The sequence below is a fragment of the Penicillium subrubescens genome, assembly GCF_028828155.1.
Source record: "Penicillium subrubescens strain IBT 31985 chromosome Unknown utg000010l_segment0_segment0, whole genome shotgun sequence".
NCBI lineage: Eukaryota > Fungi > Ascomycota > Eurotiomycetes > Eurotiales > Aspergillaceae > Penicillium > Penicillium subrubescens.
In genome coordinates, this window is record NW_026643160.1 from 1,034,594 (window position 1) to 1,058,001 (window position 23,408).

General features: G+C 48.8%; 8 protein-coding genes across 8 annotated transcripts; 2 read left to right on the plus strand and 6 right to left on the minus strand.

Moving 5' to 3' along the window:
- Window positions 1-1,233: 1,233 nt before the first annotated feature.
- On the minus strand, window positions 1,234-5,887 carry N7473_011562 (putative ABC multidrug transporter; the record flags this gene model as incomplete). Its single annotated transcript, XM_057157501.1, has 7 exons — window positions 1,234-1,720; window positions 1,776-3,027; window positions 3,086-3,466; window positions 3,520-3,751; window positions 3,802-4,011; window positions 4,067-5,378; window positions 5,436-5,887. The coding sequence occupies 7 exons, from the start codon at window positions 5,885-5,887 to the stop codon at window positions 1,234-1,236; spliced, it is 4,326 nt and encodes a 1,441-aa protein (XP_057003351.1).
- A 391-nt stretch (window positions 5,888-6,278) lies between these two features.
- Window positions 6,279-6,518, minus strand: N7473_011563 (uncharacterized protein; the record flags this gene model as incomplete). Its single annotated transcript, XM_057157502.1, has 1 exon — window positions 6,279-6,518. One exon carries the CDS (start codon window positions 6,516-6,518, stop codon window positions 6,279-6,281), a length of 240 nt encoding a protein of 79 aa, XP_057003352.1.
- A 771-nt stretch (window positions 6,519-7,289) lies between these two features.
- On the minus strand, window positions 7,290-8,437 carry N7473_011564 (aldo/keto reductase family protein; the record flags this gene model as incomplete). Its single annotated transcript, XM_057157503.1, has 2 exons — window positions 7,290-7,979; window positions 8,129-8,437. 2 exons carry the CDS (start codon window positions 8,435-8,437, stop codon window positions 7,290-7,292), a joined length of 999 nt encoding a protein of 332 aa, XP_057003353.1.
- Window positions 8,438-9,532: 1,095 nt separating this feature from the next.
- Window positions 9,533-9,916, plus strand: N7473_011565 (uncharacterized protein; the record flags this gene model as incomplete). Its single annotated transcript, XM_057157504.1, has 1 exon — window positions 9,533-9,916. One exon carries the CDS (start codon window positions 9,533-9,535, stop codon window positions 9,914-9,916), a length of 384 nt encoding a protein of 127 aa, XP_057003354.1.
- A 638-nt stretch (window positions 9,917-10,554) lies between these two features.
- On the minus strand, window positions 10,555-12,411 carry N7473_011566 (uncharacterized protein; the record flags this gene model as incomplete). Its single annotated transcript, XM_057157505.1, has 8 exons — window positions 10,555-11,032; window positions 11,098-11,165; window positions 11,236-11,447; window positions 11,503-11,611; window positions 11,671-11,941; window positions 12,035-12,207; window positions 12,278-12,303; window positions 12,369-12,411. 8 exons carry the CDS (start codon window positions 12,409-12,411, stop codon window positions 10,555-10,557), a joined length of 1,380 nt encoding a protein of 459 aa, XP_057003355.1.
- Window positions 12,412-14,729: 2,318 nt separating this feature from the next.
- On the minus strand, window positions 14,730-16,574 carry N7473_011567 (putative O-methyltransferase; the record flags this gene model as incomplete). Its single annotated transcript, XM_057157506.1, has 5 exons — window positions 16,229-16,574; window positions 16,023-16,170; window positions 15,884-15,898; window positions 15,636-15,762; window positions 14,730-15,525 (listed from the first exon to the last, which is right to left on the minus strand). The coding sequence occupies exons 1-5, from the start codon at window positions 16,304-16,306 to the stop codon at window positions 14,730-14,732; spliced, it is 1,164 nt and encodes a 387-aa protein (XP_057003356.1). The 5' UTR covers window positions 16,307-16,574.
- A 1,615-nt stretch (window positions 16,575-18,189) lies between these two features.
- N7473_011568 (putative MFS transporter) lies at window positions 18,190-20,576 on the plus strand. Its single transcript, XM_057157507.1, has 7 exons — window positions 18,190-18,608; window positions 18,742-18,891; window positions 18,995-19,164; window positions 19,215-19,568; window positions 19,637-19,741; window positions 19,829-20,042; window positions 20,144-20,576. The coding sequence occupies exons 1-7, from the start codon at window positions 18,391-18,393 to the stop codon at window positions 20,388-20,390; spliced, it is 1,458 nt and encodes a 485-aa protein (XP_057003357.1). The 5' UTR covers window positions 18,190-18,390; the 3' UTR covers window positions 20,391-20,576.
- Window positions 20,577-20,999: 423 nt separating this feature from the next.
- N7473_011569 (uncharacterized protein) lies at window positions 21,000-22,418 on the minus strand (the record flags this gene model as incomplete). Its single annotated transcript, XM_057157508.1, has 1 exon — window positions 21,000-22,418. The coding sequence occupies one exon, from the start codon at window positions 22,416-22,418 to the stop codon at window positions 21,000-21,002; it is 1,419 nt and encodes a 472-aa protein (XP_057003358.1).
- Between the last annotated feature and the right edge of the window lie 990 nt (window positions 22,419-23,408).

Genomic DNA, 23,408 nt, shown 5'->3' on the forward strand with positions numbered 1-23,408 from the left:
GCTCGTAATCCACTCAATGGACCTAAATCTTGGCTATCAGGACAGAAGAACTGAAAATTGAAGCCTGGAGGTAATGTCCAGTAGCTAAGCTATCCAGATCCTATCTTGATAGACCATCAGCCTTTGGTATATTTAAAATGGACATCCTCAATAGGTTTGACTTAAGCCTTGGTAGCAAAGCCAGGCCCCGGGCTTAGCAAGATAGGATTATTCGGAAGACCGGTGGCAGCCTAGATGCAATATTACCCTCTCCCCACAATAAAGGGGACACCTATAGGTTATGGATTATGATCTGCAAGTACTTTGAGACTCACGCAACTACATTAAACACGAGGTCAGCACACTGCTCCCCCTGTCTATTCTGTAGCTCAAATTGGCTAGAACCGACCAATTTCTTGTCCCGGATTGGCTTGCTACATAACGTAGCATTGCAGGAATACCCCTGGATCTCTCTCATCTCACTTCTTTGTATATACATCCGGAACTTACCGCAAAGGTTCAAAGCACACTCTTTCATAGTGGAACTACCTACCATATTACTCGTACTACCTTGTCCCACATTGACTTTAATCGAACGTTGTGTTTTGGGGAGGCAAAAACTTGAAAAGCAGAATGTTATTAAGCCGGTTTCTATCACGCATCTGTCACTTTCAGCTCTGCAGTCGATTTCTAAATATGAAGTATAAAGCTTATATGGTGGCCAGCTGAAAAGTCCCTCTAATCTGCAGCAGAAAGTGATGTACCCAGGATCATTGCAGGAGGGTTTCCGCTTCATCAGGTGATAAATTCCAACTAATGAAGTAACGACCGACCACAGGAAAAAGGTACTAGAATTCAGAAAAACACCTTGGTGCACTACGTGGTTGGTGCAAGGTTAGTGGCCCCCGCTTCCCCGCAGACGGGAAGAACCTTCTCAGTATAGCGCCTCCCGAACTTCAGGCAGCCTTGGGCTGAAGATTCTGGTGGGGGCAAACACGGGTTTGCGCCATAAGAAGTTACCGGATTGGTAAATGAGGCTAAGGATGTTTGTCTATTATGAGGTTACTATTATTTCGGGCTTACACTAGGGCCTTATGTTTTACCAGATTGGGGGCTCAGCCAGCCATGTATTGAGTACCCATGGCTTTATGTATCCTTCCCGGACAACTTTCAGCTCGGGGAATTACTGATGCCAAGGCCAAACATAGATTGCACTATCTAGGTGAGTCATATGTAACGTAGCTGATGAACTTCTCACTTCGATCGCCAGAATGGCTTCATGACCGATCGAACATAAACAAGCAAATACACCATCAAATAGTTGGTGACCGTGAAGGCGAGGAAAATGCCAAAGTATGGCCAGATCTTCGAGTCATCCAGCCCGATGCCGGACAAGTAGTCATCGCCCCAGCTGTACGGGCAGTATCCACAAGTGCCAGTACTGTTCTCATTGGACAGATACCCCACACCCTGTTTCGAGAGCCATGGGCCAGCGTACTCGCCGCAGGTCATGTTCGGCGGGCTTTCGAAGAGGGTCAATTCGCTCTCACTACAGATCACGGGTGTGCCACCGAGGACGGCTGCTAGCACACCGCCGATCCAGTACGTGAAAGGCGTGGCGTAATACATGGTGTACTTCCAGAAAGCGGGCATCTGGTCATGATGTCGAAGTATGCCGTTAAAAAGCTCACACATGATGATGAAGAATGGCATCAGGGTTGCGGCGACCATGGAGTCGGAGCTGGGCATGTTGTAAGTGTGCAAAACTTAATAGAAGGAACTTTAAAAGTACTTACCTCAAAGCAGCAATCCACTGTCCCCACGATGTAGCGAAAAGGAAGAACATGAAGAACATCAGGAAACTATACCCAGCCGCGAAACCTAACGGCAGCCCGACCATGAAGTAATACAACACGTAGAAGATGACTCCGCCGACAATTGTATACGGAATCTCAGAGATGATCTGCGCGGTGCTGAACGCAATCCAGTCGTACACTCCACTGGGCCCTTCTCTTGCCAGCCAGATATCGCGGTTCATGATGAATCTCATAGAGATGGCGTTGATGAATTCGGGCACCAGCATGAGAACCAGGAAACAAGAGAAGGCCTTAGATTGTAAATCGGTTGTGCTGTTCCCGATTTGGAGATATGTAAGTCCGTTGATGAGAGCGTGCAAGAACGACGAATACAGTCGCGAGTACGGGTACTCGGCCGTTCTCCAAAATTGGCGACACGTTCGCTGGGTGAGGAGGACTATCTGCTGATACAGAGGCGGCAGGCGTGGAGCGGCCAGAGCTTCATGCCTGTCGTGAGAGCGAATTTTGGCGATTTCGTTCTTGACATCTTCAGCTTCTTGTGAGTTGCGCCAGACCGAGGCCCAGTCGATCTTGTCACTAGAGGCCTTCATGCCGCCGACAACCACCTCAATGAGGAAGTCGGCAGCATTAGTGACGTTTTGCGGAACATGGCCATTCTTCTTGAAGTAATGGAAAATCACTGCTCCAGATTCACCGACGGGTCCGAAGTAATAAGTTTTTCCGCCGGGACTCAGGGCCAGGACACGGTCGAACTCTTCAAACTGCTGCTGATTCGCCTGGTGAATCGTGCACAGCACAGCTAGACCTTGATTTGCCAGTCGCCGAAGCAAAGCCACGATGCTAGTCGCACCCTGGCTATCCAGTCCGCTGGTTGGTTCGTCCAAGAAGAGTAGCAGCTTGGGCCGGGCACAAAGCTCCACCCCAATCGTGACACGCTTCTTCTTTTCAATATCCAACGATCCAATGACCGCATTCTGCAGCTCAACTAGATCCAGTGTTTGTAACACGGTTTCCACGTATACCAGCTTATCTTCCTTTGGGGTGTCATGGCTTTGTCGGAGCAAGGCTGAGAATTCAAAGGCTTCGCGGATAGTGCTACTTTCGTCATGGATATCCATTTGTTGGCAGTACCCAATCTGTCGGTTGAAAGATCCATCAATAGGTTTGCCATCAACATACTGAGAGCCTGTCAAGACTCCCGCACTCTGCCGTTGTGTGAGGGCAGTCAGCACTAGACCGCATGTATCGTTAGCCATCATCCTTAGCATACAGTTTCTGTATAGACGTACACGTCGACTTTCCAGCTCCCGATGCACCAACAAGGGCTGTCAGAGAACCGGGTTTGCAATATCCGCACACTCCATCCAGCAGCTTCCGAGTCTCCTTCCCGATCTGCACGTTCAGTTCCAAGTCGGCCCATGTGAATGTGGATTCTGTCACTGCCAAAAACTGCTGAGGACTATTTTCTGTGAGGCCGGCTGGAGCTGCCCGTGGGTCTGCAGGAACAGGGCTCCTCTCTTCGTCGTCCTTGTCGACCGTCTTGTTCCGCTTGAACCAGCCTTTGGTAGGCTTGTACTGAATCGGGCCTGCGCTGTCCAGCTCCCACTCCATGACCTCGCTCAGCCAGCAAGTGAGACCAATAAAGACGACGATGAAAAGACAGAGAATACCTACAGATCATGTTATTAAGATTGTTTTTCGCTCCCGTTGGGGAGTCACGTACCAAAGTTTCGCCAGACATGGCTATAGTAGAATCCAAACTGCGCCGCTAGATAGTCATCGCCGTTGACCACAATGCTACCAATCTTGCTTCCCGCATATGCGCAGGATTGATATGCAACATTCGTGTAGTTTGAGCCTGATGGGACAATTGAAGATGCAGCACAGGTGAAATTCATATTGTGGAATTCGGCAGCCATCACAGATTCGTAAGTGTATAGCGCAGGGGTCGTATACTAGTCGAGTTGTTAAAAAATCCTTCCTATAGATTGGAATCCAAACTTACGGCGAGCCATCCAACCCACGGAACGTCCTGGATCATCTTGTCCACTGACAGAACATATCCACCGAAGACAATGCAGAACAGCACAGACACACCGCAGTAACGCAATGCGACCTCGAAATTCCCAGACATAGCAGCGAACACACGGAACTGAGATGTCAGACAGACTGTACATGTGTAGATAAACAGGAAGTCAATGAAAAATGGACCGGCCTGTATGGAAAATGTTAGAACGCTTGCATAAGAGTCATCGAATCCAGCGGCCTACCTCAGGGCGTAGTCCAGAAAGGAAGTATAGCACGATCAGATAAAGGAAGGTCAAGATAAAAGTCACGAGTATATCTTGCATGACTCGAGCGAGACAAACCGCACTAGGCCGCACGAATGCAAACTTCTTCTGGCGACTGAGAATATCACGACCTTGCATAGCATCTTCCAACTCTGACATCTGTAGCCATGCAAGCAAGATAGACGAGTAGAAGAGGACGCCGCCTCGCGAGTACATCCCATCAGTAGTCTGGGGCTGCTTGTAGAACATTGAGCCCACCAGTAGCCCGTACACGACGGCAGAAATTAGCTTGATGTACAAAGGCCCCATGTGGCCTTTCAACTGCCACATTTGACGTTGAGAACACAGAACAATTTGGCGGAATAAGGAGATTGTGTAGGGAGACTTGGACGATACGAAGCGAGATTTATCGCCCTGCATGGTGCGTTTGAATTCTTCCACGCTGCCACACTCCGAATCAGTTGGGTATGTTGAGCGTCCCCTGTCTTCGTACTGCTCGACCGAAGCTTCAATTTTCTTGAACGCTTGACTTTGTCGGAAGGCATATTCAAGCTCAATGGGCCCTTTGGGAGCCCGATTTTCCCAGCCAGGTCGGAACCTCCGCCGCTCGGGGATCGTGATACTAGTCAGAAAATCGGATGTAGTCTGCATGTTGGCAAACTCGTATCCTAGATCCTCAAAGTACTCCTTAGCCTCTTTAGCGGGGCCTTGGAAGAGCATGCGACCTTCATCGATCAGGAGAACTTTGTCCATCAACTCGTAAATAGCATCCGATGCCTGATAAAGCGTGAGAAGCGTAGCCTTGCCACAGGTGTCGGTCATAATCCGTAAGCTGCGCGCGTAGTCTAGCGCAGATGAAGCGTCGAGGCCCCGGGTTGAATTATCCCAACAAGTCACTGATGAATCAGTTGCTAACGACTCGATGATTGAGATTCGTTTGCGTTCACCACCAGAAACACCTCTAATATACTCATTGCCGACGAGTGTATTCATGGTGTGAGTCATGCCGAATACTCGTCCGTAGATCTCCAAGTACTTCGGGATCCGATCCTGGTAGCGTTTTGGGGTCTTGCTTTGGAGCGCGAATTCGAGCGTTTGGCGCACGTTGAGTGTAGGGAAATGCACGTCATCCTCAGGGACATAAGCGACAGCACTGCGATAGTGTTTTCTCACTTCATCTGGACATAAGCCAGAATAATCGATCGAGCCCGATACCCCTAGGAAAGAGGAATGATGGCCTGCAATAGTGCGAAGAAAGGTTGAACAGCCAGCTCCTGGGCGGCCGAGAACACTGGCATCAATCAGAAATGTTTGCAATACTCTAATCCCGGGAAGGATTTTGACTTACAGCATCATCTCACCACTCTGAACCACACCAGAGAAATCTCGAATGAGTTGGCGACCCCTCTGCGCCTTCTGCGGATCTTTTGTTGTTATCAATGGCTGAACAGTCCACTCATAGATATCTCGGAACGTCAATGTGCGCCAGAGAGCCGTTCCTAGAGTTTTCACATCGGTATGACCGTCACCTTCGCCCCACGTCGATACTGACTGGAAGCATACGCCTAGGTTAGAGCGCTTCTTGCCTCCTTGGACCTCCTGCTCGAGGAACCTGTCAAATGATGAATGAGGCTCTGAATATTCCTCCTGGACAGTCAGAGTCCGGTGGATATCTGCGATGGCATCCTCATCCTCGTGGCAAACATGCACCTGTGGACCATTGTCCCCAGAGGATTGCACTACTCCCTGGGTGGGAGCAAATGAGGAAGTGTGAGGGTGGGAGTGAAGAGGAGCGGGCATATTTCACCCTGGAATGGATGTGATATCGGAGGGTTTAGACAGACACAGGATAGTGCATCCTTTTGCTATATGAAGAATAAAGCGAAAGTGGTGGCTGCCGGATAAACCGAGTTTTATACAAACCCAACCGCCGAGATTCATCCAGACCTCAGAAAGGAAGCCAAGCGGTGCGCATGACTCTTCAACAAATTCAGCCAATCCAAAAGCAGCAACAAGCAGGCTGCAAAAAACCGAGAGACCCAGTGGACCTATGACGGGGGATTTTAAACATCCCATCGCCCACGGATTCAAGAGTGTAGCCAATCAGCAGCATGGGTTAGTGAGGGCCACGAGGTCCCGGCCTGGGAGACCCATGCGGCTGCGATTGTTTCTCCAATTCAGGAAATCGTCTCTATTTAGCGCGATTCATGAGAACTTCGAAGCGCAGACAAGCAGGTAATAATCCTGAAAGTGCGCGCGTCCCGCGGGCACCGTGGCGCGAGATTTGCAGAATCGGGAAGCCAAGAGGAGAAGATCCACAACCGAGCCAAACTTCAGTCGAGATAAGCGGGGATGGCGGATCGGAACCACTAAACCATGTCGCTTTGACAGGGCTGACAGGCCCGGCGATGATAGCCATGCCCATGACCATATGGCTGGTGGCGAGGAGTGGCCAATGCGGCGGCTAACTCGTCAAGCTCATTTTAAAACCATGATGCACAGGGCGGGGTGCAAAAGCGAGTGCAATAGTGCAGAGGTCAAATACCAGGCGAGAAGGCATCGAAAACCGCTCTTTGTGAAGACATGGTCATTTGTGTTTCATCGAATGACATATCAAGTCTTTTTCATCGGTCATCCCATGCTGTCTCAAAGACTGCCAGTTGATGGGTTTTGGAGTTGAGCGGAGAATAGAAAAGAAGCAAAGACCAACTGACAGCCGCCGTCGTTATCCATCCTGGAGGCCTCAGGCAGACACGCCCATTACGCCAACAAGGCGCCGATGTACTCAAACAACTTAACGATCCTATTAACCTTAGTATTTCCAGTCATGCGATTGTTTTCTTTTTTCCTTACCTGATGAGGTATATCACTCGGCAACCAAATATTCCCGCTAACACCCACCACAAGCGGATCCTTTGAGACAGAATATATAGTTCGTGAGAGCTCTCCTCAACACAAGAAAAATTTACATCGTACCAATTCAATAATTTGAGCTTCATCATACCCTTCGTTTCTACAGTATAGACTTGGCGGTGACCTAGTTCGACATTGATTGCCCCACAGAATACAGGTACTCGTAATTCCCAACAGTAACTACCGAAGAAAATGACAATACAGATTATAATGAAAGAAAAGGCTTATGCTAATGTATATATACAAGGCATGAGATCCAAGACCATCCATCCACAAAGCGTAGCCACCTCTAGGTTGATCTCATGACATCAAAGTTGTTAGCAACCGCATCGTTCTTCACAATCTCCCACAGGCCTGAGATCTGCGCAGCCACCTCATCAGGCAGAGGTCCAGCTTTAAGCGCGGCAGCTGTCTGTTTCACCTGGTTCAAACTACTAGCTCCAATGACAAGAGCATCCCCAAGTCGTGCATCAAGAGCCGAATGGAACGCAACCCAGCGATATGCAAGCGCAGCCTTGGGGATCCCGGCCGCCTCAGAAATGGCATTCCACTTGTCCAATGCTTCAAAGAAAGTAGGTTTTCCGTATAGAGCGTGATAGAATGATCCCATCGCTGACTTGGGGTCCCAACGGCCCTCTCCCTTAGTACCAGAGGCGGAAGTCAACTGGGCGGTCGTCTTGGTGAGGAATCCGCCAGCAATAGGACTGTAGGCATAGAATGCAATTCCATTCTCGCGCAAAGTGGGCAGGATATCACTATCCAGCTGGCGAGCAACGGCGCTGTAGTTTCCTTGGTAGACTGTAGGAAGAACATAATTATTCTCCTTCGCAACGCGCACAACGTCTTTGATCTCCTCGGCGTTGAAGTTAGATAGTCCAAAGTTGTTGAATTTTCCTGCTTCGTAGAGATCGTTGATCCCAGCAAGAGTTTCCTCAAGGGGCACCTTGTGATCAGGGGCATGAATATAGAAGTTGTTCACCTATAAAGGTTAGTACGTGAAGTCGCCTATCTAGACATCGCCAGCCTCCAACTTTGGGTCGAAGTTTCGGACCTGAACCCAACCCAAAGACAGGTTTGGGTTAGGTTGGGTTAAGGCAATGTCTACTTCTTTCTTTGGGTTAGACTCACTTTCTCAACTCTTAGTCTTTCTAGGCTGGCAGTTGCTCGATCAAAAATCTCCTTTCGAGATGAGCTTCCTGGAGCCCATCCTCCGACATGCTTGGTATCAACAAGGAAGTCTGACAATCCCTTGGCCATGCCCTGGCCAATGAGTTGTTCACTGGTACCACCACCATAGGACTGCGCAGTGTCAAGCTGTATAATTCCTTCAGCTTTAAGGGTCTCAAGCAGAGTCGAAACCTCTTCGGCGTTTGAAAAACTTCCATCTTCGGCCGTGATGGTGGCTCCACCGAAGACGAGGGTAGGGAAAGCAGCCATTTCAGGACGATTTGATTCAGAATTTGAGAATTTGAGATTGCGAATTTGAGGACACTTGGAAGTGACTGTTGTTGAATTGTAGTTATATAGAATGAGCCTCTTGACCTAGGAAATTTTAGCTACTTATATAGTTGCACCATTCGCCGCGCTTTGAAATCAATTCGCGGCTTGTATGCAGTCCTATATTGATGTGTGTAGAGCCAAGACATTAATAATCAGCAAATGGGTGATGCCACTCGTTTGGCGCCCGGGCTGATGACGTCCGAGCCGTAGCTTATTCCAATTCAGGTTTAGCCTGTGCAGCCATCAGACCCTCGCTCCCCATGTTCCTTCTCGATTTGGCAACTGCACTAAGTCGACAAAATCTTCAATAAAGTGGTTTGGATTCGATCGCCTTCTAATGAGCCTCAAGTTGTAGGAAAATCCAAGGATTTTTGTCATCGGCTTAGCATCGGCCTCGAGTCATGCAGCTTTTACTCTTCTAGATATTCGGAGTATTTCATCCTGCTTTCGGTTTGCAATTTTCCATATTGATCCTTATGAATCCTGCAGGGCGTGAGATAGCCAATGCGGACTATGGGTTATAGATGCTGATAGAGCAGTTACGTCCTCATTCTACTAAATATTAAATGATGATCACAACCAAGATGTAGTTCTATCAAATCATGTCAACAACTATAAGTGTTTAATTTCAGTTGATACGGGGCTCCCAGAGACCTAGACTCATTCAAGCTTGGAATAGCCGTCTGCTAATGAAGGGATGGCGGTATACGGACCTTTGATCGAAGAGATTTGCTACAGATAATTACATGATTAGAAGGTAACTCAATGTGATGGAATTTCGTCCTTAGCTAATTTTTTAACCTTCACATTGGTGACATCACCCATAAGGAAGTTATCAATACTTTTTAACTTGAACTCGCCTCCACCATGTGGAGGAATCGGGCAACGGGCACCTGCCCCCGGACCGTGTAGAGATTAGTCATCGGATGTCGGTGCTCGTCTGGTGCCACATCCAAGCCACACCAACTTTCTCCTTCCAATAACAAACGGACTCACGACTAGCAATGCCTCTCAACCACCCACGACCTGACGATGCTCTACAATGCCCTAATCCGCACCCACCACATAACCTCACGCAAGAAAGTTGCCGCCCTCAAACGTGCCGCTGACGTTCACCAATGCTACGTGCTCTTGCGCTCCGGGGGCTGTCCAGGCATCATGTACGTCGAGGGCCGAGATAAAGTGCAGGTTGAGGGGTGGGTTGGGGTTGTGCGGAAACTGCGATATAAGGATTTCCAGCTCGTTACAAGGCCTAGCGCGTTGGAACCGGAGGATGGGCTAGGAGAGGAGAAGGAGAAGGAACAGAAAGAGTTGGATATAGGGGTGGCGGAGGTGGGGAGTGTGAAGGAGTTTGGGAACTTCATGGAGAAGCGTGGAGTGTGGAATTGGTGGAGGAAGGGTATGGGATATGCTTGATGGATTGGAGTGGGATTAAAATACTTAGCTGGGTGCATTTTCATGGAGCTGCTTCGTGTTGCATTGCTGGAGTCTTGTCTATATTGTTTATCTTGAGGTTAGGAGGATTTACCCATCTAGGTCGCCTTGCAGCATTGGCAAGAGTATATTATTTTTTCGTGCGGAATATTACCATCATCTTTGAATGGTCCCCATAAGTATTTTTCGGTCGTGCATCGAGTAGGCTCAGCTTTTCACGGCCTTGAATGTCAAGTCTCAAAGGTTACAACTACCAAGTCAGTCTCGTCTAGCTTACTTGGATTGCCATTTTGAGACTAAGATGTCATACTCGTTCTTGATATTCGATTGGCAGATTAGTCTTACGTCGAATCTATCCTCGGGTACTCCAAAGGTTATTTCTTGGTAGGCTTTTCGCTTGATAACTTTGACAAAACTTTGATGCTGTTTAATCAAGAGCAGAATGTCTACGATACTAATACTCAGGGACCTCTAGAAAGCTCAGTATACCACTCAAAAACGAATCGACACAGGAGAAATTCTGATTTCGCTCGCTCAAAACCCACGATCCCTATACAATGTATATACGAAATATCAACCACAGCTATATTCACCATTATTACATCCTTATACCCTATACTTCACCTCGCATGATACCCATACTCCTCTCTCCCACCCGGCATCTCCCCACCACCAGGCAAAAGCCTCGCATCCCCACTCGACGTCGACCGCCCATCATCGACCTGCACCACAATATCCGTCTTTACCGTCACACCCCCATCATCTGTACCCTCCATCTCATTGCCCTGCCCATACCCATACCCTTTCGAACTCCGGTTCAAGGACCTCTCTGGACGAATTTCCCAACTCGCGTGCTGGCTTTCCTCGTCTTGCCATTGTGTCGTTGCCGTAGCTGTCGCAGTTGCTGAGTCCATCCACCCGGTTTTGCTTCGACTCTGTTGGTTCTTGAGCTCTGTGTCGTTGGCGGGGTAGTTGTTGTTTGAGTTGGATTTGGACCAGTAGCCGAGGCGGCCGCCGTGTCGGGCGTCGACGATCGTTCGGAGGAAGAGTCGGGCGACTGGGGCGCAGGAGGCGAGGAGGATGCTGTAGTTTTCAATCCTGTGGGGTTTGTTAGTTTGTGGATATGATAGATGGGATGAAGGTGTGCACTTGGCTTGACTTACTTCACCCAGAGAATGAATGAAACGATGTTGTACGTAAAGTCAAGTCTATCGCCGAGAGACTTCAACTTCTAAAAAGTAAAAACGTTGATTTAGCGACTCTACATCTTGAAAGTCTTGTCATCGCGGCTGGAGACTTACATATGTTTTTACAATCGAGGCCGCACCGGAGAGAACCAGCGGTCCGCACAGAGTAATGGTTTGCCACAGACGACGAGATCGCACGGTGCTGTTGATCTTTCTGAACTGTGACCAAAAGGAGAGGTTCTCACGGTGAAGGGTGCGAAGGAAGAACTGCCACAGCTCGACACCGGCAATAACCGCCAAAATAAAGTCAATGACCGTGTTGAAGCCTACAATGAATTAGTTCTGACTTCGTGGTCGATTTGCATCAAGCATTCGACGTACCTCCTTGAACAAAGCCAACAGTAGTCTGGACATTGGGAGATTGGCAAACGACAGATCCATCACTGGGTAGCGGAGTCCACATATACTTGAAGTAGGCCACGCGATTCGTCTAGAGTGAGTTAGTCAAAGGAAGGGAAAGAGTTCTTGATTCAAGGAGGGAATACTAACCACGTGGTAGGGATTTGGCCCACACTGTAAGATAATTTGTAGAATCGTCACCATATTGGCGATAATCTGCACAATGGCACAAACAAAAATTGAAATGCGAATCTTCTTGTCGCTCGCCGCAAAGCACGTCAACAGGAACCACATCATGCCTGTTCGTGAGACCATGGCTGCGGAAACGGCGAGTGGCTGTGAGTAAAAGTCATACTTCATGGATGTAAAGCGCTGCACCCCTGACAAGTAGTAAAAATGCCGTCCCAAGCCCCATTGTGAACTGACGAAGGGAACTGTTAGTCGATCATCATATTGAGCCATTGCGTAGAATGCCAATTCAATGCCATGTCCGGCTGTAAGTTTGTATTCTCACCTAAGTTGAATCATACTCATATGCGCAATGTCGAGAGTGTATCCCGCGAGGAAGAATAGATCCTCGAAGCCCCAGACACGCTCGGGGGCAGTGACCTGAGGCAATGCGAAACGAACCCAGCACTTCACTGCGTAGCGGAATACAAGTGTCAAGCCCACAACACCAGTAAGGACCTATTGGTAGATGCTCATTTGTAAATTTCAATCCTGTTAAACCGCCTGCATAAATTGGGATATAGCATACCCAGCAAGCAACAAACGTGCCCGTTCCTGTCAATTAATATCAGTCGCGAATATATCATCAAAGTAGATGCATCATGCTGAGATCGACGCACCAATATCAACATCACCCTCCTTGGGCCGTGGAATACCGTCCATAGTGGCAAAGACAAAGAAGGTAAGGCCGTAACAAACAACCGATTCACAATAAAAACAAGTGATTAAAAAGAAAGGTCAAGGATAGGGCGGTGGCAGTGATACAGGCGCGCAAATCAATCTCGATCTCGATCTTCGTCCAGCTGCAGCACAAGTGGGGGAGTGCAATTCAAGTACTTTCAATCACATTGGGTATTGTCCAGTGAATGAGAGACGGAATAAAAGAGGGGCAGAATTTCCAATGTCCCAGACACAATCTCATTGAATCACAAGGAGATTCAATTGATTTGCAGAGCGGATGTGCTTTCATAAATCAGAAAGACGATCCGATCGCCCTGTCCAAGCTTTCACTGAGCTGTGTGGACCAACCGGTAAAACGGGGCCCTTCGGAAGGGAGGTAAAGCCCGATAAACTCTGGTTTTGGCGAACGCTTGACAGGTCAGGTCAAGGCTGGTCCACAAGTTCAAGAGAGATAAAGCTGTCCCTTTTGACTTTCTCGTTCTATCGTCTCAGTGTCGCTCAATGTCGCTCAATGTTGTGGCGTACGGAGGAGAATTATTATTAGGCTAGAAGGCGGACAGGCTCTAACAAGGGATGGATGTTTACTCCGGGTGACCTCGAAAAGGTTAACAAGTAATACAAATACAATAACTAATCAGGGTATCAAGCCCCTAGAAAAGTCAGAGCCTCGCATTTGAAAGGCTAATAAAAGTAGAAGACGAGGATCGCCATCCTTCGGCCGAAGGTTTGCTGTGTTGGATAAAGTACCGAGTACCTAATTTGTCCAGACCAGCCCTGGGGGCCAGAAGGGGTTTCCCTTCAAAAAATCAAGATTCACTTGCGCGATATTAATTGACAAAGGCTCTGTCGCCTAAAAAAGGTAAAGAATGATACATGCGATCCAGAGAAGGACACAGTGGGGTTCAATTATGGCCAACGACTTCACGGGTGATATTTGCATATCCCTGTTAGTCTCATCCTACTGGATGACTGATAAGAGAATTATTACTTTTGATTATATGAAGTACACATAAGATTTGGCGTCGAAGGGAGCGCTCCATTTTGGATGAAGTCCGTTCTGGGTACGGTTAGTCTCGACGATCAACTCACTGACATTAACTCACTCATCAACGACTGAATTGAAGCACGGTTGTCTCCCATGTATGATTTCCTCTCAATTCCACCCAGAATTTGGTTGCAGTTCCATATGGCATCGGGAGATTGTGTCCACGTGAAACGAAAAACATAGTACCAAGATCCTCCGCGTGCGTTACAAGAATTGGAAGTTCCTAGCCTATGAGATGATAATATTACGAGTCAGTTAACCCAGAGAACAGGGCCAGGTACATCCCAAATCAATAGATTCGGGACTTGGCGAGGGCCAATCTGCACCGACGATACGGGGAAAGTCCGCCCATTCTTCGAAGCACAAGGTCAAGGTGTCAGTCCCCTGCCAGCGTCCATGTGGACTCCATACTGTACTGTACAGAGACCCCTTCCTTGAGGACGCGTGAGCAGAAAGCAGCCCAGAAGCGACATTCCAGAGACAGCCATTGGTGGAGAGAGCTCGCGGCGAATGACCACCACGCAATAGCCATGCGCCGCTGCGCAAGGGGTGTGACGGGGGAAAAGCAAAAGGTCAAAGTCAACATCGGCTCTTGCATGCAATTGCATTCAATAGCCGGATCCGCCAACTTGGCGTGCATAAACACAAACCACAAACTGCAGATCCCAAATTGAGATCATGGTTTCCTTTTTTTCATCCGTCAAAGAATAAGATTTGGCGGGTGATCGGACTCGCAGTGGCTTTGTGGTGGGCTGACGCTAGACTAGGGACTCCAGCCTGGCCCCCAAATGGCTCCACTGGACTTTGTTCTTGGATCGCTTGGTGGACTCGGTGAGGTTCGGAAAGGAGGGGAGGCTCAAAATTAAATGTCAATGTTGTCTGCAATTGACTCCGCTGGTCTTGAAAGTTGTGATTCGCAGTACCGAATGTGACTGATCCAAGGAGATCAGAGGCGGGGCCGAGCAGCTGAGATGGTTCATGCCGTGACCACGAACACGTCGATAACTCTATCTGGTAGGAGAACTCGATCTGCTGTCACAAATCACATATCATAGAAGATGTATCGCATTTTATTCCAAGGTTGTCAGTCAGGAAATGATACAGTGACGAAGTGATGGAGTTCGGGTCTGTGGCCGGCGATCCGCCCGAACCTTCGCGACTCCGCTTGATTGTCCATCCTTTCCAAGTTTGTCTAACTCTTCTTTCCAGGAACTGACGTGCAACGAGAAAGTATCATTCTATACACTAACAATTCCTACGCCAATCGCATCTCCACCAGCGACTCTCCCGCAATCTCATACTTCTCAAAACTCACCCTCAATCCACAAACCCCCGCCAACTTCCGCCACTCCGCTGAACTGCGCTCACGGCCCCCATACAACGCAATCATACTCGAGTGCAAATTCGTATAGGTCAGGTTCTTCGCGTACTCAATAATCAGCAGCCGTGATTCCGGACCCATAGCTCGCGCCAATTTCTGCACCAACGCCACGGCATCCAGGTCTGGCAGGTTGTGTAAGATATGCTGGAGGCTGTATACCCGCGCACCCCGGATCGGCTGTTCCGAAGAGATCTTGTAGTTCCACTCCATCAGCCGTACACCGGGGACGTCATTGATGGCTGCGTTGAATTCTTGCACAATTAGTTGTGATGCTTGGAGGCTTGGGTAATGGGCTTGGACTTCGAGGAGGAGTTCGCCGCGACCACCGCCAATGTCGACCATGGCGACTTCGTCGTCGCGGAGAGCAGAGCTGGAACTGAAACTTTCAGCATCAACGCCTAGTGTGGCTCCCAGATCGTAGCCTGCGGCTGCCACGCGTTCGGGAAAGGTCCCGAATTTGAGAAACTTGCCCACCATGAACTGATTAAAGCTGTCCATACGGCCTTGGGCCTCCATGATGGAGTACGTATGTTGCTTGGCGAGCTCCTCTTGGCCCATCAATTGATACGCGTACTGAAAGGGCCCGTCGCATTCAGCAAAGGGGTAGGCAAAGTTGGTATCCTGGAGTTTCTTCATCAAAAATGCGCCCGCCATCATTCCTTCGGTGCAACTAGTACCCAGAAGAGGGAGAGTTATTTTACGAGAACGAGTGCCAAGAGTGCAAGCCTTGTTTGGCAAGCCTTGTTCCAGACAGGGATATAACGAGGACAAAACACTTACAAGTGTACGGCGCCATGCTGCGCCGATGGCATATCGACCATGTGGCGAGTAATAGCATTGGCCACGAAGCGGTCTTCGTCCACACGTTCAACCAGCCCGAGACCAGCCATGATGTAGAGCGTATCGGCTGCATGCCAAGAATGATAATTAATTAGTACATTGAGAAATCCTGAAGTCGCCGAGGCTCCGGTAGGGTTTGGCGCCATATGGACCAGGGGCGGTTGGGACCAGAGTTAGGGACGGCATACCTGCAAGAAGGACCGCTGTAAGGCTGGGATTAGCTGCAGAGCAAAGCAATTGGGAGGAATCGAGGATGGTAGTCTGGCAGGGGGCGGGAAATATGATGAAAGGGCATTGTTTGCAGAACAAAGGAGGGGTTTCACCTACAGATCTCTGGTTTGTTTTCTCCTTCTGTCTGAATGGCTTTGTTGATTGTCCGGGCGATATCCTCTGCACTTGCTGGGCCTCCATGACGAACCAATGCCCCAAAGAGATCAAAGTGTACGGCAACGGGGACAAATCCTAATGATGCTGGCTATTCGCTCATCAGTTGGGAATTCAAGACCCAGTCTTTAACTCTTTCTTTCACTTACTATCGTAACGGTACCTGCCAGTGCCGCTCCTGGTGGCACCGCGGGCGTGAGGCTGGCCAGACGGTTGAGTAAAGACATGATTGACGCCGAAAACCCCCTAATGGGGAACTAAGAGCAAGTCTTGGAAATGGGACGGAAGTCCTGAACGGTACACGAAGTAGTTGTTGCGGTGCCCAGTTACTTTGACTGGAACGTCGATAGTCTAGCCTGGTGTGTATGCCGAGCCTTGAAAGGTGTCTTATGTAGATTGAGACCGATGGTGGTATGTAGCCCAAAGCGACTAATATGAATGCAAATATTTATTATGCCCAGTTCAAGACTGTTGCATTTTTAATTCTAGTATGCTGCGATAACGGCGGACGGAATATTCGTTTGGTCAAGTACTCTATACGGAATAAAAAGCGAAAAGTGACAGGGATGATACTTAGATCCATGAAGATAAGTAGTAAAAATAACCATGGTACAGTATAGTAGTTATTATAATGACCGCGTATGTAGTTGTGAAATCGGACTAGCCGGATGCCGCTAATGTGAACCCTGGTACCATACATAGCTCGTAGCGGGGCGATTTAAATGTCGAATTAGTTTGTCTTGGCTTGCTGGTTGCTTGATGGTATGATGAGTCGGTACAGTCAACTATCTCTCATAGATCTGAATCCAGTTTGGGTCTCTAATTGTAGCTACTGTACGGAATAATTACCGATTAATCGAATGCCAGAAAACTCAAAATCAGACAAAAGAGAGGGATAAAAAGAGCAGAAGAAGCAAAAAAAAGAAAAGAAAAGAAAAGAAAAGGATCCGATCTAATACATCACACGAATCAGACAGCCCTGATGTGCAAGGGGCCCTGCGTTGGCGCATCTTAGCGCCGAACTTGGGCACTTTAGTGGACTAAAGAGGCTTTCCGCAGATAATTTACTTTAGCACCTGTCCCACAGCCTGATTCATAGTCTTACATATTGTCCTGGCAAAGTACCGGGCACATTAATAAATCATTGATAGAATCGTGTTTGCAGTGTATTCATTTAGAGCTACGAATACGTTCACTGCAATGCCGTCCTACGTGTAAAAGCTGATTATTTACTTGAGCATTAGAGTCATGTATATTTGATCTACCGTAGCTTAGCGGCCAAAAGCGACAACTCTACGCCACTAATTGACCGATCGCTTGTCCATCCGGAGGGGGAGGGGCCGTCTCCGAAGACGCGAGCATGGGAGAGACCCCCTTGGGGCGGGGGCGTACAGGGATATGCGCGATATTTTGGCCAGAAGGGCTACCAATCCAGAGGCTTTTGCTGGATCGTTGGTTCTGGTGGCTCTGGTGGTCCGTAGATTCGGGAGCCAGGTGGCTTAAGTGGGGGAACCTGGGTCCGAACGTCATAAAGGAGCCGACTTCAATCAACTTACGAAGTATAGTTGGTTACTATGAAGTTGTTAAGGAGAACTACTTTCAAAATGACCAGGTTTGTGTTCCAGATTCGGAATAACCGAGCCATAGTGGTGGGAATTTGTTATTCGAAGGCCTTGCACTTCGTATTTGCTGTACTAGCACTTTGGAGGGGGAGGGACTATTGTAAAGCCCCTGTTTCGACGATAGTCGCTGCTGCAGTGATTGTGCTTGATTTTTGCACGTAACTCACTGTTTGATTCTGGTCTGTGTCCGGTTTCTGGCGGGTTCGTGGCGTATTGATGAATCACCCAAGGAGAACAGCCCGTTGAATAGTCCTGATAGCTCCAATCCTGCCGTGCCACTCCTACAAGCAAAAGAAAAATTCTAGACGTGTACTTCGTCGTCCTAATAACATACTCTGAACTTCGAAACGAGACCAGTCCCCAATCTCTCTGCGCAACAGAAGCCACGCGAGACCCAGACCCAGTCTATCCGATCTAAACTTCTTCTGCATACAACCATAAAACCTTCTCCCCTGCCCACTGCCGGCCCCCTCGCCCTCACCCGACTCCCGATACATACTACACTTTCTCTTTATTCCTTTGCTTTTTTATTTCTCCTCACCCCCTTCTAGTATCTTCCTCTACCCCCTTGGCTCACCTCCCCCCTTGCCGGTTACCTCCCACGCAAAACCTGCACGACATTGCCCCTTGTGCAGTGCCATTGTATATCGGAGAATTCGTGCTGATCACGGTTAATCTCGCGGATCGTCATGGAGAAACCCACGACTATCGATAACATGCGCGAAGTTGAGATTGAGATTGACGGGGCGAGTAGCAGTCCTTCGCTCTCGCAATCGCAGGAAATGGCACCAGATCGCGAATTGAAGAATGCTGATCCGTCGGATATGAAGAATCCGCAGAATTGGAGTCGGACGCGCAAGACTTTGCTGTTTGTGTCGTTGATGGGGAGTTCGTTATTGGCTGATGGGTAAGTTGAATGCCTGTTGGAATTTGAATCGCAATCACGATCAAGATAGTCTTGATCTTGAGTGGGGTGTCAAGCACAATGTCAATTGAAGCTTTGAATAACTGGCTGACGAGATATTTTTCGGTAAATGCAGAGCGATGGTCTGGGGTGGCACACTCGTTACGCCGCAGGCAATGGAATGGGGTATAAGTATCACGCACTCGGCAACGAGTATGAACTACGGCATTCTGCTACAAGGTTTTGGTGGCATGTTTGCAGTTCCACTAATTGAAGCCTATGGTCGGTAAGTAGACCAGCCAATTGAGCGACAAGACCAACTGAGCAAGATATGAGCAATATCTACGAATTTGTAAGTACGATCTAGCTAATCCGTATCTCCCGTCAAGATTCCCCGTTTGGATCTGGCCACAGGTTATCACCATGTTCATGGTCCTGGGTGCGACCCTCTCCCACGACTGGTCTACCTTCACAGCCTTCCGCTCGCTACAGGGTCTCTTCGGCACAGTCCCGCAAGTCATCGGTCTACCTATCATTCACGATATGTACAGCCCAGAAGGTACGGAACACAACACCCAACTTTAAACACAATACTAATATGCCTCGTAGAATGGCCTCGCATGATCAATATCTGGGGCACGACATTCATGGTCGGCCCTTTCCTTGGTCCCGCACTCGCTGGTTATATCGGCGCAGGCACAAACTGGCGCGACTCCTTTGGCGTGCTTACAGCTATCTACGGCTTATCCACATTAACGGTTCTCGTCTTTGGTGCTGAAACTTATTATAACCCCGGTAAAGCGCCTACTTCGCGCGTTGGTTCGTATTTTGGCTTTGGAAATACCAAGATGCCTAAGGGCTCGACCTTGTGGCACTGGTGCAAGGTTATGGTGCTCTATGTGTTCAAGTTCCCGTTGTTGATGACGGGTATTGCTATTTTGGTGACGTTTACTTGGCCGATTGGTATGTATAGCAGCCTAAGAAGATAGACTGCGTTGGGGATGAAATTATGCTAATATACGACTTTGCAGGAATCACAACCACAATCGACAGCTTCCTCCACAGCCCACCATATAACTTCGACACAATCGAAGCATCATCCATGCGTTTCGCCGGTGTTATCGGTGCCCTCGGCGGTATGTTTTCCTCCCCTCACCAGCTCCTCTCTAGATTTTCTTTTTCTTCGTCTCCTAGTAAGATCCTAATACAATGGTACCTTCCAGGCTGGCTCGTCGGCTTCATCTTCAACGACTGGATCTTCAAACGCCACCGCACAAACTGGCAGACCGAATACCGTCTCCACGGCGTCTGGTTCCCCCTCGCCAGCATGGTCTGCGGCCTGCTTACGTACGGTCTAACCATGAACTTTGGCAAGCACTGGATTGGTATTGCCTTTGGTTGGATTATGGTTAATATCGGTATGGTGGGGACTGTTGTGTAAGTTGTCTTGCAAACCCTTCCCAGGAGTCTACCTCTCCCGAAAAGAGAATAACATTCAATGATGGATTGAACACCGCTAACACATTCATTCTCTATAGCGCCGTAACAGCCTACGCCCTCGAAAAATACCCCGACCAATCCACCGTCGTCTCCGCCATCCTAAACATGTGGCGTACCTGCGGCGGTTTCGCAGTTGGATATTTCCAGCCTGCGTGGATTGCTCGGAATGGACTTGGGTTGGTATTTGGTATCCAGGCTATTGTTGTGAGTGTGTCGGTTGTGTTGTGTATTGTGCCGGTTTTGATTAGGGAGAGGAGGAAGAGTGTTGCTGTTACTGCGGCTTAAGATGGAGGATTGTAGATAGGAACGAGGGTCATGTGGTGTTCTTTTGTATATGTTGACGAGCTGGGCTTTTGCTGGTTGGAGGCTTTGTGGATCTTTTTTTCTTCTTTTTTTCTCAAGTGTATTTTTTCGAGGCTGGACATGTCGTATATATTTTGAATCGGATTTATTACTTTCTATCATACAAAATCTTCTAAATATCATGATATTGATTGACCTCTATCTCTATAGATAGGCCCCAGAGAGCTCCAGGCAGCAGTGAAGTAACTGTATATAGAATAGATGCTTGGCAGCGAGTGAGTGCATGATCGATCCAAAGACAAAGACCAAGATCGTGGGTTACTAATCCGTCCAGCAGACCAGATCACACAGAATGTAACGAAAGAAAAATGACGCCCCCAAGATAGTATGACAGAACGCCTCGCCAATGATCTGAATCGCGCCCAGGGAAACCAAGATGAAAAGAGAGAAGGGAAGGGAAGAAAATATGTGCGGGGGTGGGATATATACAAGCACAAACGTGTGAAAGAGGGGCGGGGATGAGAAATCCTTGACAGGATAGCGTCAAAGAGAGATGGAGGGCTGATGATCCAGTTCAGTTCAGTGTCATCATCATTCAAAAATGTACTGCACCTCCGGACACGAAGACTGAAAGTTATTCAGCAATTTCTGAACACGATGCGTCATCCACCCTGAATCAGTCCCATTCGTAGCAACACCCCCAAAAGTAGTCGAAGCATGTTTACAAGCCTGCATCTCATGATTGAACGAGAACTGCAAACACTCGCTATTCTGCGAACACGCATCCGCACAAGCCTCACTCGACGGCTGCGTCGGGGGATCAAAATCAATAACCGCCGGCGAAAGATTATCCCAATCAGGCCGTTCAGCAAGCGAACGATTATGCACAAGCTCACGATAAACATCACCATGCAATAAGAGCGCATTCTTCCCACTCTTAAACCAGCCCCGGTCAAACCGCCACATTTCCTCGATATCGCGCGGACTCATGTGGTGGTATGACACGGCCGGGTAACACCATGGTTGGCGGCCGTATGCTTCGGAGAAATGATCGATCTCGTGTGGTCGGGATGTCATCATCATAGGCCAGGCCCAGGTGAGTTCGACGTGGACTTCTTTGAGGGCTTGGGCGAGGGCGCAGTCGCCGGCCCATTCTTGACTGGTCATGTGTTCGAGTTCTTGTTGGTGCTTGGACCGGTAGTTGTGCAGGTGATAGGCCGTTCGGCTGGAGAGGATGATTCCTGCGCCGCCGTAGCCGAAGAGGACGTCGCCGATTTGCATGGGGCTGCCGAGGTAGTAGTTCTGGCGGTGGTCTAGATGGGCGAGCCAGTTTACTAGGTTGGGCCAGACCATGTAGGTGTCGGCTTCGATGAAAATGTACCATTTTGCTTGGGGTTGCATCTCGAGTGCGCCGGCGATCATGGGGAGGAACTTCCATTTGTCGAGCTTCCAGCCTGGGTTGTTGGTTTTGCCGAAGGGGCCGTTCGAGTCATCGCCCATTTCTTCGTCTGTTAGACCGTCAGGCCCGACTTCTTGTAATCGGTGGTAGATTTCAAACTCGGGCGCCTCGTTCATGGTTGATTCGGTGATATTCTGTAGAACATCGTAAGTGCGCACGCCATTGATGGTCTCCTCGTAGTCGGAGAAAACAGCATAATGCGGGACACACTGGAGTGTCGTGCGCAATTGTACCGGAACTTTGTCGCGGGCTTCTGTCGCACCAGTCTTCAAGACGACAAAGACATCATCCATGTCCTTGCGCAATTTCCCACATCGGTCCTCCTCGAACCAATCATCGGAGATTTGCTGCTGATTCGACTTGTCGGATCCTGCTCCTGAGAGAGGGCGTGTTCCCTCGAGGATCATGGGTTCTTGGTCCGAATGTGTCCATTGGCCTCGGAAATTTAATGTGATGGGGTCGGTATTTGGTGAGAGGAAGAGGTAATAGACCAATGTTAGAGTAATGAATGGAGAGACGATGAAGATCCATCGTCGCGGGGAGGTCAACATGTTTCGTCGCCAGCCCACTTGAGGGTCTATTTCGATATCGATAAGGAATGAGATAAGCGATAGCAGTGGGAAAAGAAAGAAAGTTTGGAATTAATGAAAGAAAAAAGGAATGTCAAGAAAGAAGAGTAGGTAGTTAATAGACAAAAGTCGAAGTCGAAGTAGCCATGAACAATAATAATGAATTGAGAAGAGCAAGAAGGAGGAGGGGGGATAAAAAGATAGAAGAAGGGATAAATCAAACTACCACTACCACCACCAGCAACGGCGCCTGGTGAAACGAGAGGCAATGATCATCATGGGATAACACAAACGGGGGGGTTCGTTCGTTCATTATTGTGCCGTACCCCATACTGCATCTTCCAACCTGACGATCCCGGCAAAACATGCACCTCTGATTCGATCAATGCACCTGAAGCGCGAGGATGATAGGCTAACCGCCGAGGGGCCGGGGGCCGTTGGGAATACATAGATCATCGACCACGCGGGCCAGTGAGCCAACGAGGAGTTTAGAGCCAGTTAGAACTTGGGCGGTAGTTCAAACTTGGGAAGAGACAAGTTAGAGAAACCCGCAGGGCCCCACGGGTCGGCGTCATCGCTTGCGGGTTTTAGGATGGACAGGAGGGAAGGGATCGTCCTGGCGGACTGGTGGAAAGTGACGATGAGTGGAGTACACACGACCCCATAGTGGAAGTGCACTGGTCAGGTTCGGCTATTAGGGGAATGTGGCAACCGCCCCTGGCGATCGAGGGGGGAATACATAGGTAGGGACTTGAACAAGTGCAGCTGGTGATATTCATCAATGATAATTGGGACCTAAGGTTAGGAAGATCTTGAGTCTTTTGTTTAACAAGCCGAGGCTGTGCCGTTCATGAGATGACAAGGGACCAGTTGGACCCCAAGTTTAGGAAGTTTAGGGGAATTTCACATTGCACCACGGAAGCGAACCGCCGATCGCCGATCGCTAAAAAAGTACAGATGCCCGGAGACTCA